The sequence below is a fragment of the Natrix helvetica genome (assembly GCF_964273705.1).
Source record: "Natrix helvetica genome assembly, chromosome: 7".
In the NCBI taxonomy this organism is placed as follows: Eukaryota; Metazoa; Chordata; class Lepidosauria; order Squamata; family Natricidae; genus Natrix; species Natrix helvetica.
This window is the reverse complement of record NC_138558.1, coordinates 52098886-52113510: the sequence shown is the minus strand read 5'-3', so window position 1 is coordinate 52113510 and position 14625 is coordinate 52098886. Positions and strand designations below refer to the sequence as shown.

The 14625-nt window shown below is 42.9% G+C and overlaps 1 protein-coding gene across 2 annotated transcripts in view; it reads left to right on the top strand.

Annotated features, from left to right (window-relative positions):
* The first annotated feature begins 5756 nt into the window (after window positions 1–5756).
* Window positions 5757–14625, top strand: part of PALLD (palladin, cytoskeletal associated protein) — a 243530-nt gene continuing 234661 nt past the window's right edge. For both annotated transcript variants that reach the window (XM_081959388.1, XM_081959394.1), the window contains exon 1: window positions 5757–6788. In XM_081959388.1, the coding sequence (XP_081815514.1) occupies window positions 5758–6788 (1031 nt within the window). In that variant the 5' untranslated portion in view covers window position 5757. The remainder of the gene's footprint in view (window positions 6789–14625) is intronic.

Here is a 14625-nt window from a genome sequence, read left to right as displayed (position 1 = left end):
GCCTCCAGATATTTATGATCAGTTCATGCTTCAAATGGCATTTTGCCTACTTGAAGGAAATGGTGCCATGTAAGCAGTGAGTATGCTTCCTTCTCCCATACTGCCCACCTTCTTTCAGTCTCAGTGAGCTTGCAGGAGGTATATGCACAGGGCTGCAAGTCCCACTTCACATTTTTTTTAGGAAGACTGCAGCCACTGCCACGTTGTTGGCATCTGCCTGGATGGTGAATGGCCACTCTGGGTCCAGATCAGGGGTAGGTTTCAGCCAGTACAGACCAGTACAGGTGTACCAGTTGGTGAAATTTAGCATGCCTTAGTGTACTGGTTCTTCTGGAGGTTCTCGACAAGCCCGTGTGGCATGTGCTGCCCTCTTCTCTCTGATAGCCTCGCTTCCAATGAAGGTGGTGGGGAATCCATGCAGAGGGAGGAAATTGCATGGATTCCCCACCCCCTTCATTGGAAACGAGGCAGCTGTCAGAGGAGAGAGTAGCTCGCGCCCATGGGCTTGCCAACGAATCCTCCCCTCCTGTTCCTTCTTCTGCTGTTTAAACAAGCCATGCAGGGAGGGGGTGCTCCCTTGTCTTTCACAGCTGCCTTGTTTCCAATTGGGGTGGGGATCCATGGAGAGGGAGGGAAAAGATGGATTTCTTCCCCCCAATTGGAAACGAGGTGGCTGTCAAAGACAAGGGAGCGTGGCCTGTGTGGCTTGTTCAAACAGCAGAAGAAGGAACAGGAGAGGAGTTCCACGCGGGGCTTTTCAAACAGCCGAACTCCTCTCCTGTTCCTTCTTCCTCGTTTCCAATTGGGGGGGAAGAAATCCATCTCTTCCCTCCTTCTCCTATTGCTCCTCATGCTGCTGCCACTGTTGGCGCGACTCTTGTGAGGGGAACAGAAAAAAATAATAAAAGGCTCTGTGGCGGTGGTACCGGCCTGCCATGGAGTGACCCACCCCGCTCCCCCGCCCAGCAGACATTTTCCCCCCTCAACTTGGCTCTTCTTCATTCCTTCCTTCCCTCAGCACCCACCAAAGCACTGCCCCCATTCAGCTGCTTTTGCTGCCGGGCCCACACTGCGTGCCCAGCCACTGACCTCAGGGGGAGCGAGCAATGATGGCATGCAACACTTGGTGGCGGTGGCTACTGCTCCTGGGCTGGATGTGTGTTGCGCTGCTCGGGGGGCACCCCCCAACTCCCCTGCCGCCACGCCACCTCAGCAGCAGCACCTCCCGCCTGCAATTCCTTCCTTCCCTCAGCAACCACCAAAGTGCTGCCTCCACTCTGCTCCCCTTGCTGCTGCCACGTCCCCTCTGTGTGCCCGGCCACCAGCTTGAGAGGAAGCGAGCGATGGCGGCACTGGGCAGCTGGCAGCAGTGGCGGCTACTGCTCCTGGGCTCGCCGTGGGTCACGCTGCTTGGTGGGCAGAGCCCCGACTCAGCTGCTGCTGCACCACCTCAACAGCAGCACCCCCACCCACATAACCGAGGCGGGAAAGAAGATTGACAGACGTGGAGCTACAGACTCCCCCCTTTTCCCCACCCCTAGCTCGCCTCCTTGGGTGGGACCAGGGCACACGCAGGGTGAGTGGAGTTTGCGACCAACTTTAAATGAATGGGGCTGTTTGTGACTAAATGGGACAGAGAACAGAGGGATGCAAGGGAACATGGAGGTAATCTAGTCCAACCCCCTTCCCAAGGCAGGAGACCTTTCTTCTCTTTGAAAGCTGTCAGTGGCAGACATGAGGGAAATGGTGTATGCGTGTGTATGAGAGAGAGAGAGAAAAAAAGAATGAAAAAGAGAAAGAAGGAAAGAGAAAGAAAGAAAGTTGGAGAGAGAGACAAGAAAGAAGGAAGGAAGGAAGGAAGGAAAAGAAAGAAAGAAAATAAGTGGGGGAGAGGGACACAAGGAAGGAAGGAAGGAAGGAAGGAAGGAAGGAAGGAAGGAAGGAAGGAAGGAAGGAAGGAAGGAAGGAAGGAAGGAAACATATGATCACAATTGAGCCCAAACTTTTGGCTGCTAAGCAAGAGTGTTGTTAAGTGAGTTTCACCATATTTCCCAACTTGGCCACGCCCACCCAGTCACACAACTGCCAAGCCACTCCCACCCAGTCACATGACTGCTGAGCCACTCCCACAAAACAGGCCACACCTACAGAATAGGTTCCAAAAATTTTTGAAACCTACCACTGATCCAGGTGCTTGAGAATCGGTTCTTCAGCAAAGAGTCCTTTTCACATGTATTATTGTACTGTGAGTTATACAGAGTTTATAGGTCAGCATATATTCTCCCCTTACAAGAGAGATTGCCAGGTAGGGCAGACAATTTTTATGTAGGCTTTCTCCTCCAGGACTCAAACCCGTCTACCACGCATGCAAAATTCTGTGTTGCTGCAATGTCCACAAGAAAAAAAATTGGTTACAGAATTATAGCTGTCAACGTGTACCAATTTTTTGGAAATATCTTTAACAATTTTTGGAACATTATATTTACTCACATACTTATCGGGTTTTCACCCATGTAAACTAGGGAGTGACCCTAACAGTTTGAGAACATGTATTTTCTTAACAGGGATGCTATTATCCACTATTAATGTCAGTACTATTTTTTTAATATATTGTAAAAAGTTATGTCTATTGCTGGTCTATGACCGTAATAAAGATATATTCTATTCTATTCTTTTCTATTCTATTCTATTCCAATCATCCCTCTCTTTAATTTGCATCCAGTAGTATGCCTCCTACAGATGTAATTTGGTAAAGATTTTTCTTTTTGTCAGGTGAGACAGCTTGTCCTTTATTAGGGGGAGTTGGTACATATTTTCCACGCATAAGGTGTTAATCCCTCTAAAGTCTATGCACAATCTCATCATTCCATCTTTCTTTTCTTTAAACTATACTGCCATGGCTACTCGCAACTTCACTGGCTGTATGAATCTTCTTGCCAGGTTCTTAGTGATATATTCCCTTAGTTCCTTCATTTCTTTAGGGGTCATAGAGTATAGCTTTGCCTTGGGTAGTTTGGCACCAGGTAGGATCTTGATTGCACAGTCAGTAGGCCGGTGACGGGGTAGTGCATTGCATTCCACCTTGTTGAAAACCTCCTTTAGGTCCCAGTATTACTGGGGGATTTGGGATCTAGCCTTATTGGTTCAGTAAGGAGTGTGATGGGAACTCCCCCTATCAGTGATTCATTAACCTGCTCAAACCTCATGGGCTGGGGTAACTTTTTAGCTCTGATGCCCAGTTTCAGAACTGTCTGTAAACTGGTTAGGCAGTGGGTGCAGCCTGAGTCTATTAAGACATCCACAGTCCCTGACCCCTGGATTTTTGTACTAAGAGTCTCGTAGGGATAGTGAAGGGGTGGATGGCCTCACTTACCATCAAATAGTCCTCGTCCTCCTTTTTGCTGTTGTAGGGAGCAGACTGCTGGATGTCCTGGGCCAGAGTTCTCCCTCCCTCAGGAGTGGGGATGAGAGGCCTCAATGGCTTGGAGAACAAGCTTCCCCTTTTCTCTCACCTTTCATTGGAGCTTCTTTGACTTGGTGACCTCTGGTGGTTTTCCCCTCAGCTGGGGGGCTGAGCTAGACACTTGTCCACTCTATGCCCTTGCTGGCCACTACGGAAGCACTTGATGGGCAGTCCCAGGCTCCACTGGAGGGGTCCATGGCTTGTCTGGGAGTTGATTGCCTGCCACATTGGTGCTTCTCCTGGCTGGCCTTCAGTTTTTCCTCCGTGGCTCCACACTTCTTGTACCGCTTAAGTTTGAGGTCTATTATCACCGTCATCCAATACCACTTATGGATCCAATCGGGGACTCCTCTGTAGACACACACATGAAGTAGCTTGTGGTCCAGGCCCTCCTTAAAGAAGTAGACTAGTAGTCTATCTGGCCACTGCTAGGAACATTCAACATGTTCATTGGATACATCATATCGGCACAGCCAGTGAAAACCAACTCTAAAGGTTTCCCGTGGTTACCATGTAATTAAAAGAGAAAAAGTCCCCCCCCAGGTGTCATATGTCACATTGTCCAATCAAAGCAGATAATACAATAATACAATAGTAGAGTTGGAAGGGACCTTGGAGGTCTTCTAGTCCAACTCCCTGCCTAGGCAGGAAACCCTATACCGTTTCAGACAAATGGCTATCCAACATCTTCTTAAAGACTTCCAGTGTTGGGGCATTCATAACTTCTGGAGGCAAGCTGTTCCACTGATTAATTGTTCTAACTGTCAGGAAGTTTCTCCTCAGTTCTAAGTTGCTTCTCTCCTTGATTATTTTCCACCCATTGCTTCTTGTTCTACCCTCAGGTGCCTTGGAGAATAGTTTGACTCCCTCTTCTTTGTGGCAACCCCTGAGATATTGGAACACTGCTATCATGTCTCCCCTAGTCCTTCTTTCTCTTAAGCTAGACATACCTAGTTCCTGCAACCGTTCTTCATATGTTTTAGATGACGGCTCCCTTAATCACTTCTGCTCCTCTTCCAATGGTCACCTGTTAGAATGACCTTGGTTCCCATGGGAGAGCTCTTTATTTTGTCTACGAGATGGTCTAGCTATTTCCCCCTCATCCTGCCCCCGTATTGTGTGGCAACTATGAAGCAGCACAAGATAGCTTCAGCCAGGTTCGATTCAGAGTTGACACTAAGGTTCATAATACAGGGTCATTTATTTTATAAGTTGTTTGTTTCTTTATTATGTTCAATTTGGATATAGTCTTCTTGCTCAGGTTGGGGTTTCTCATTTTGTAGGTTGAGTTTCAGAGTGGCTAGAGTTTCCTCTAGATGGGGGCTGGATGCATCCCCTGCTGGCCACGCCCATGCTCAGTTTATGAAGGGGGGAAAAGTCCTGATTTGTCACATGACGATGCCGTGATGACATGAGTTTGACACCCCTGCTCTAGGCCCTTTATTTTCTCTTCCAGTAAAGATAGTCCTTGACTAATTACCACAATTGAGCCCAAAATTTAAGTGTTGTTAAGTGAGACATTTGTTAAGTGAGTTTTGCCCATTTTATGACCTTTCTAGCCACAGTTGTTAAGTGAACCATTGCAATTGTTAAGTTAGTAACATAGTTGTTCTGACCCCAGGACACTGCAACCATCATAAATATGAATGCCAAAATCCAAATTTTGATCATATGACCTTAGGGGTACTGCAATGGTTGTAAGTGTTAAGTGAACCATTGCAATTGTTAAGTTAGTAACATAGTTGTTCTGACCCCAGGACACTGCAACCATCATAAATATGAATGCCAAAATCCAAATTTTGATCATATGACCTTAGGGGTACTGCAATGGTTGTAAGTGTTAAAAATGGTCATGTCACTTTTTTTCAATCCTGTTGTAACTTTGAATGCTCACTTAATGAACTGTTGTAGGTCGAGGACTACCTGTAATTCATTTAGTTTACATTTGGTATGTGTGTAATTTGGGTCTTGTATGGATGTAAGTATATACATAGAACGTATGTTACAAACGACAACAGTTTTTTCATGACTATGTTTCTTTTTGCTAGTTTATTTAAGGACTAAATTTTTTAAAGTTTATAAATGTTCAAAATGTAAAAGATTTAACCACAGATTTAGAAGAAAATTAATTTAAAAATTTTAAATTCTAAAGTTCATTTTAAAATAGAGCAATATGTAAAAGTATGCATTTTGTTATCCACATCTTTTTGCAGGAAATCTCTGGCTGCTTTCTAGGATACAAATTAGATAAAATCCCAGGTCTTTCTGCAACAACTTTTATTTTTTGTTCCAGCATGCAGGACGGAGGTTATGAGCAGCCTGTCCCCTCTGTAATTATGAAAGAGCCTCAAACTTTTGAGAAAAGCACTTATGTTGGAAACTATGAAAACAATTCTGAGGATTCATCATGTTATGAACTCTTTTATGATTCCCTATCAGATATACAAGATGGGGACTTTTCACACGAACTATCTGCTTTTCTCAGTGAAGACGAGATAAACAAAAGCCTTGAAGTTGCTCATCAATCAATTAATTCTGTTGAAGAAGAAGTTAAGCAAAAGTATTCTTACTTTAACGCTTCCCCAAACTCACCAGAAAATGCCTCTTCTGGGCAAGCCAAAGCACATGACAGTTATCCTCCCAAGAGAAATTGCGCAAACAACTCCACCTCCTTGTGGCCTTCATCTCAAACTCCTACAGAGCAGCAGGATCAGAATTCATATCCTCAAGGAAAAAATGGTATTTTAAATGTTACTGGAAAACAAGCAAGTGCTTTTCCCTTGCTGCCCGCAAGACCCAGCTTTATCCGAACTCTAAAAAATGCTGAAAGGTGTAGTTTAAATGGCCAAAAGGTGAGCCCTAAATCTAAATCAGTTTTGACAAGTACTGTCCCCTTCAAGAATAAGCTATGTGATAAATCTGCCACTTTGATTGAAGAACTGTCTTCTATTTTTCATGAAGCAGCCAAGATGAGAGCTGAGAATCCAAATGGAAATTCTTCATCTCCAGATAGTGGGTATCTTTCTCCTAAGAAGCAGCAATTAGCTTTGTCAAATTCCTTAAAGAATTCAGTACTTGAAACAAGTTTAGAAATCACACCCAAAAATGAGATCTCGGAAGTCACTCAGGTTAAAGAATGTGTGGTCCAAAGGAAAGAAGACTCTCAGATTGGTGAGACTGTCTCTCAAAATGAAGTTGCAAAAGAAAGTCAGAATCAATTATCTCCCCCTATATTTATCCAGAAACTGAGAAGTCAAGAAATTCTTGAAGGAAGCAAGGTTCTACTTCAGTGCAGGGTTACTGGAAACCCAGTACCTCAGATCAGGTAAGTTTTGAATATTCATCTTTGAATAAGTATTCATATTTTTTTTGCATATGATCTTCAACTTCCTTTCACTTGACACTTTCCATCTGGCACATCTATTTGTGGATCGGTAAGAAAAAAAAATACACTCAAAAGTTTTATATTCCATTCTGACAGTTAGCTTAGAAAGGAAACTTGCAAAATTCAGTTTTACCTGGTGGGAGAAAGGAACAAGTATCCACCTGTGGTGTTGTTGTTATAGTGGTTCCCTAGTGAACTAATTAAAAAAAAAAGACTCAGTATTTCAACAAGCCATGATACGAAAACAGGCAACCTAGTAAATCAGGATGAAATGGCTGTGGTCTTTTATGACTATTGCCTGGAGGAGATGGGGTGTTTCTACCACAGCACCCAGTAGCCAATTGGAGCAGATTTATGATGAATATGTTGAGCAGACAGCCCAACGGGTACTGTTTATTTTGGCAGCGCGAAGAACCTATGGAGCAAGACAGCAGAAACTTTGCAATGGATGGGTAACAGTTGGAGAGTGCCATTGTTATTCCAGTTCTCATGAAATGGTGAAGAGACTGCTTGTAATGGGGCAAGCAGGATGGCAGATGAGCTTAACCTGAACCTTAATGCAATTAGGGTATACTGTTGTTGGAAGAAATCAGACTCACTTACCCAACTGGGAGAGTGAAAGTGCTGTCACAATCAAATGAAGCTGCAAAGCCAGCTGCTGGGAGGTCTTTATTTGGGGTTCAAAAATGAGACAGGCAGCAATGTTCATTACTTGGACAGCTGACATAGTAACCTGACGAATGCATGGATTTTTATATAATTCTAGAGCTTTCAAATATTTTGGGTTGTAAAATGTTTCTTGAATGTGTATGTGAAGCTGTGTCAGATTGTTGCTATCTCTGGTATTGTGGCTAAGGTATTATGTCCTGTCTTTGAAGGCAGATGGGAGTATACATTTAAAAGGGTCTTTTATTGTTCTCTTTTAATCTGCTTTGTAAAAGACTGTGGCTATCAGAAGTCTGTTTGTAGATTTGAATAGTCAGTTTCCTGAATGAAAACAATGTATTCATTGCCGCTTGAGTTCACTAGCGATATGAATAATGCCTGAGGCTGTTTAGTGCTATTACTGATAGAGGGGGACCAGACATGAATTGTTTCTTATTTTAGGAAAGTTTTCCTTTTTGATAAAGACATCTTTCTATTGTTAATTTTTTGAAGGGTAAATTCTTTGGGGAGGGAGTGCCTTCTTCCACAGTATTTACCTGAAAATCGGCTACATTACCATATTTTAAGACAGGGAGGTAAAACTAAAAGCCCCTAGGCCGAATCCGGCCCGGCCTGTGGGATGCTTAGATCTGGCCCTGGAAACACAAAGGAACAGCCTGCGGTGCCTCTACCAGCAAAAACAGAGCTCTGGAGGACCACAGGCAGCCCTCCGGAGCTCCATTTTCACTGGCAGAGGGTTGCAAGAGGCCTTTGCAGCCGAAAACGGAGCTCGGGAGCCTGTTATCGCTGGCAGAGCACCTGGGCCACTACAAGTGCCCCCAACAGAAGTGATGTTGAGTTGGCCATGCCCAGCCTGCCCATGCCTCATGCCCACCCAAAGTCAAACACAACCTTGATGCAGCCCTCAATTAAATTGAGTTTGACACCCCGGTTTTAAGAGAATCTAAAATAACAATTTTATTCTAAAACTAAATTTGGTAAATAATGAGGATTCTTTTCAGCTGCATCTAGTGTTGTTATAGGTCCATGATGGCACATATGCCTGAAGTGGCACACATGCTATCATGGTCCTGTATATTTTTCCTTATACAGCTCACTCCATTTTGAGGTCAAAACCTTTTTAAAAATGAATAGAATGGTTACTTATTCATCTTCCTAGAGTCCTAGAGCATTTATAAAACAGTATATTACTGTGATGGTGAACCTATGGCCATGTGCCCAAAGTGGCATGCAAAGCCATGTTGCCCGGCACGCCCAGCCTTCCTTGTTTGTCTTCTGGGTTTCCGGCACGTATGCACGTGTGATGATCAGCTGTCCTTTGCGTGTGCAACAGTGCTGAAAACCAGTGTGCGCATGCAGACCGGGCAGCTGATTGTCGGGTACGCATGTGCGCCAGAACCCAGAAGTTCAGTTTTTCTGGAGCATGATCCCTTCATTTGTGTGGTAGTGCAGAAAAACAATGTCTGCACATGTGTGCTGGCCAGCTGATCATCGGGCGCGCATGCATGCTAGAACCTGAAAGTTTGGCTTTTCTGGAGCACAGCCCTGACAAATGAGCACAACGTTTCTGTGCATCCTTTTTGGCACTCGGTGGGAGGCTTCTTTGCCAGCCAGCCACTTCCAAACCACCGAAAACTCTGGTCAGCTTGTCTTCCAGAGTCTGGACCAGCCACTGTGGAAGGTAAGCTGCATGAACAAAGATGCAGTGGTGGGGGAGGAAACAGGGCTAGGGCCGGGGCCGTTAAAGGAGAGGAAACAGGGGCAACTGGTGGGGGTAGATAGATAGAAATTCCCCCAAAACCCTAACTTTTCTTGTGGGCGTGGCTTGGTGAGAGGGTCATGTGACTGAGTGGGCATGGGTGTGAGTGACATCAAGTTGGCCAACACACTCAGTCACATTCCCCACCACCACATGGTTCCATCGAACGTTGCTCTGAATTGTGGGGTAGGGGCACCTGGCTGTGGCAGCTGCGGGGCAGGTGCCAGCTGTAGGACAGGGGCTAGCATCCATTGGTATGCCAGCCCCTGGCCGGGGTAGAAGGCCCAGCCAGGGGGCATCAGGTCAGCAGGAGGCAGCCTGACCAACAGCTGACATGGGTGGGTTGCTGGGTCTCGGCAGCACCAATGGTTCTCACAATCTCGGGCTAAACTGGCTTAGAGGCTCTTGCTGCTGTGGGGTGCTGCTTCATGAAGACGCTGTCATCCCAATGCACCGGGTCAAATGAAGAAGGCCAAGACGTGATTTGCTTCACACCAAGTGAAACGAGGCCGATGCTCCACTCTGGACGGTTGCAGCTCCTGGGCCCAGGAAAGTGAATGTGGGTTGAGCCACACCCAGCCATGTTGGCTGGTGCAGGGAGGCTGTGCGATGCTGCCCATGCTGAACTGGTCAAACTGCTTCAGAAGACCCGCTAGTGGATGGCTCCACGACAGCAGTGGGAGACCCCACTCTCTGGAATCACTGGGCTCCGGAGGCCTGATTTCTCTCCATTTGCGGGCATGGGCATGCTCCCCTCTGTTTGCTCCAATCAGAGATTCCTGCCATACCACCCCAAATGCCAACCCTTGAGGCAGTACGGCTTTGCTCCATAGGGAAGGGTCCAGTTGAGCAACTTGCCCAGCAGCCAGTTCCCGCTGGTGCTCAGCCTCTGCAGTTTCTGCTGCTGCTACCACGGACTCAGAAGGGGAGTAGATGGTGTCAATGGCGACCTCTGAACCAGTCCCAGTAGCTCCCTCCGTAGTTGCCCTCTTCTCTTTTTTCCCTGTTTGCATCCCCTGGCAATTGGGTGGGCGCTTGGGGCTCAGAACTCCAGACAGCACCCCACCAAGCGGGAAGCTGAGTTGAAGTTTTAATGGAGATTCAGTTTAATGTCAGGGTTCCAAGTAACACCCCCAATCAAGTAAGGTTCCGAGGCAGGCATTCCCTCAAAGTTCCATTTTATTAGAGACATCATATTGGCAAATCTGGGAAAACCCAAATCTGAAAGCTCCTGGTTTTTTCCCACCCAAAGGAAAGTCAAAAGCCCCTTCCCCTGCACACGTGTCCATCATGGTCTTATCAATGCACCATCCCAACTGGAGATGTTTCCCAGTCACACCTCTCCAGGTGCAGACTGAATGTCCTTGATTCCCAGAGAAAAGAATGTTGCTGTAGTTATATCTCCACACCATGCAATTTCCTTCCCATTTTCCCACAGCAGGCCTGTGCACTAAATGTGGCAGCCCTGAAGATCCAAAGGGAAAGATGGCCTCCAGGGCTGACAGAAGGTCTGTTAAGGACATCCTGTCAACCTGCCTCATAGGAGTGGCTGCACCCCTATCCGGAATTCCACTAAGCTCAGGAACTTCCATTTAACAACCTCATACTCCACCACTGATTTTAAAAATGAAACTATGTTTGTGTTTCACACACCAATTGTAACCCGTATAGCCCTGTGTTTCAAGATGGAGGGCTACATTGCCCCTAGGGTACTTGATTGCCAGGATGCATGCATTAAGTAGCATTGCTTTATCCTGCAATCACACCAAAACCATTCCCTTTGCCTACAACCATGTTAAACTCCCTCTAGGCTGGTGCATACTCTGCAGTACAAAAGCTTATTGTTACCTCCCTGCTAATTCCACTGGAGGTCCCTGCACCCCAAGGTGACTAATAATCCTCATGCCCACCTAACAGGGATGATAGAGAAGAGATATCTAATCTCTGCATCTGATTGCAACTCCCAAACTGTCCTGCTTTACTAAAACAGAATGCATGGCATTGGCAGTATCATTAGTTGGCATTCCAGCACTCGCTGTCCACAACTCTAAGAACATCAACAATCTGGCATGTGCTCTTGCCAAAAGTCTCAATTTTATCTCCCAAGTCCTAGATGAGGTGTCAGCAACCTGTGGTTCCCGAGTCTCGTGTGGCTCTTTGACCCCTCTCCTGCGGCTCCCTGCCAACCTGGTTGCACGACCTGCTCTCCACCCTGAGATACTGGCCCAACCTGGCTATGGCCGACGCCAACCAATCTTTCATTCATAGGAAAATGCAGAAGAATGGAGGAGAGTTTAAAATGAAACAGGTGCAGAATGTTTCGAAGTGGTAGCTTTGTCTAGAACTCACACCTGGATCATTCTGCGAATGTAATACAGTTTTCTTCAGCCTGATGACTTCCAGATATATTAGACTTCAACTCCCAGACGTTCAGTGTTCCTAAGTGGCAGAATAGTAGAAGTGATGTAGCATTACTTGTAGGGGTTTATATAAGGTGACTTTTCTGTATTCTAATCAGGAAATAAAAATAGGGAGCCTGTGCAATATATTTTAGTATATATACAGCATCAGATTTTTATTATTATTAATGTAATGTATTTTTAATTATTACCTCCTCCATGCATGTATGTATATGTATGTATATGTGTGTATTTTTATGTTTATATGTATGTATGTATATTTTATTGTACGCCGCCCTGAGTCCCTTGCGGAGAGGGCGCGGCTAACAAATTAAATTTCTATTCTATTTCTATTTCTATTTTTGCATCTATTGAACAGCAAAGACGTACAAAGACGAAATGTATTACTAGTTTCTCACATGGCCAAAAGGGGGTGCTGTGTGATCAGAATAATCTTAGCAAGGCTAAACATTGTCACTTGAGAGTCACACTATTTATTTACAATGTTCTCCTGCACTGCTAATTATGACATGGATATTGATTGAAAGATCATTTCGATGCTTGCTTCTATGCACTGATTATTGATAGATTATTGATAGGCATTCTTCAACATAAACCCAACCTTTTCCTTTTTAAAATCATTTTTAATTTTTTTATTAATATAAATAAAAAGAGCAACATGTTCAAAATCCATATAAACAGAGTGTTGTCTGATTACAATTCTTTTGAGTGATATTCATTATACTACTAATAATATTATTTTCTAATATTAATCTCATAAGAGTGCTTTTTTCTCATATTAATACATATTAATTGTTCATACTAATCAAAATAATCAAAAGTAATAAGTTACAATAAACAACCCTCATAATAAAATTAATCTTTCTCTTGTAATTTTTGAAGTTCTAACTCCTGTTTCTCTTATCGATAGAACAGATCCCATACCTCAAAATATTCAGTGTCTTCCTTTTCTTTAATTTCAAATGTTAGTTTATTCATTTCTGTACATTCTAAAATTTTTGTTATTATCTTTTCTTCTTTTTTCCCCCAAGTTTTTTATTTTTTACATATCAATGTATGAACAGTGTGGTATCTGAGTATCATGCATTTCATACAAAAAAAAATAGTATTCATATTTGTACCATTTAATAATCTTATATAATACTAGTAGTAATACACATACTTATATTAAATTTTAATCTTTCGTTGTGTAATTATTCAATATTTCAATATGCTATTTTTGTACCGATCACCCTAACTTAATTATACCTTTTGATGTGAATCAAATATTATCAATCATATTTATTACATTTGACAAATTTATATAAGCAATATTAATACCAACATTTATCTTACATTAAAATATCTTCCATTATTGCTTATTCAACTTGTTATTTGATTATTCAATATTTCAATCTATTGTTTTTATATCAATTACCATATTCTACATAATACAAATCATATATTATTACATTTAGCATACATATGCATATTCATATTGAATTATCATTTTTCATTTTTTGTTTAGTCAGTAATTATATGTATTGTTTTAATGCCAGTCCCCATATTATCATTCATAAAATATTATCCATCATATTTATTACATTTAATAAATTTATATATTTAAATTACCATCTTTCATTATTTGCTTATTCAATTTATAATCCTTCATTTTTTAATTATTCAATATTTCAGTATGTTATTTTCATATCAATCTTCATCTTATGCATAATATATGTTTTAATACAAGTAAAGTATTATTAATCATATTTATTACATTTAACAAACCTACCAACATTCATATTGAATTATAATTTAGTAATATCCTTCAAATTCTAATTTCCCCTTATTATTGCTTCTCCTTATTATGTAAAAATGTGTATTTTATTAATCCCCCTTTCTCTAAATCCCCCCTAGTTTTTTTTTGTTCTATTTTATTATGCCACTACTATATTAAACATATTCCCGATTTTAACCATCATCTCTTACCCATCTTAAGGCTTTGATTATTCTTTTCTTAGCTTGTCTCCTGTATTCCACTCTTGAATCTTTATTTCTCTCTGTTTCCTCATCTTGCCTACTCATTTTAAACTTTCCTCCTTTTTCTATCCATTTCTAGTTTCCAAAATATCTACTCTTGCCCCTATCTTTCTCCCATAAAAATCTTCCTGTTGATGAAAGAAATGTCCTTCTGGGTTCAGCTCCAAGTGGGGGAAAAGACACTGGAGACATATCTATCTTGATCTCCCAGTAAGCGCTGGCATAATTTTAAAGATCAAGACGTATGGAGACTTTCATTAACACATCGTTTGCATCTGGGTGGGGCTCTTGAGCTTTACTTTTCTTTTTAAAGACAACTATTACTGCTGCAACAGCTTTTTAACGTATCCCTGTGGACTCCTCAGTCACTTTGGGAAGTTTTCCCCTTTTTTTAATGACAAGGGGACAAATTTTAGAAGAGATCTGGGAGTTAGCCCACAAGCTTTCTGAATGTCTGGGCAACAAAGGAGATTGAAGAAGAAACTCAGGTAGAGCTCCTCTTCAGTTCATCTGATGGTGGCCAGAAAATCAGCAAGAAATGTATTCTGATTGGTTGTCAGACTCCCATGGGGCCATGCAGGGGCAAATCTCTAGGCTGCATTTTGAATCCAGGTTTGGTTGAGTTCTCAGATGCCATGTGGCGAGTTGGGTAAAGGGCCAATATTATCATGCCTTCATCCCATCCCCCTGGAGCTGAAGGGGAGAAGTCTTTATTATGTAAAGGGACTGGCTTGGACATCTTAATGGCCCATTGACAAAGAGGAATGGGCAGGAAGCTTCAGGGAACTACTCTGTCTTTTTAAAAACATGTTTCTTTCTTTTCACATCCAGGAAAATATAATATTCTGCCATTTCAATATTTCTTAGGATATTTCATTTTTCTGGGAGAGGGCTGGGTATAACTTTCCACAGT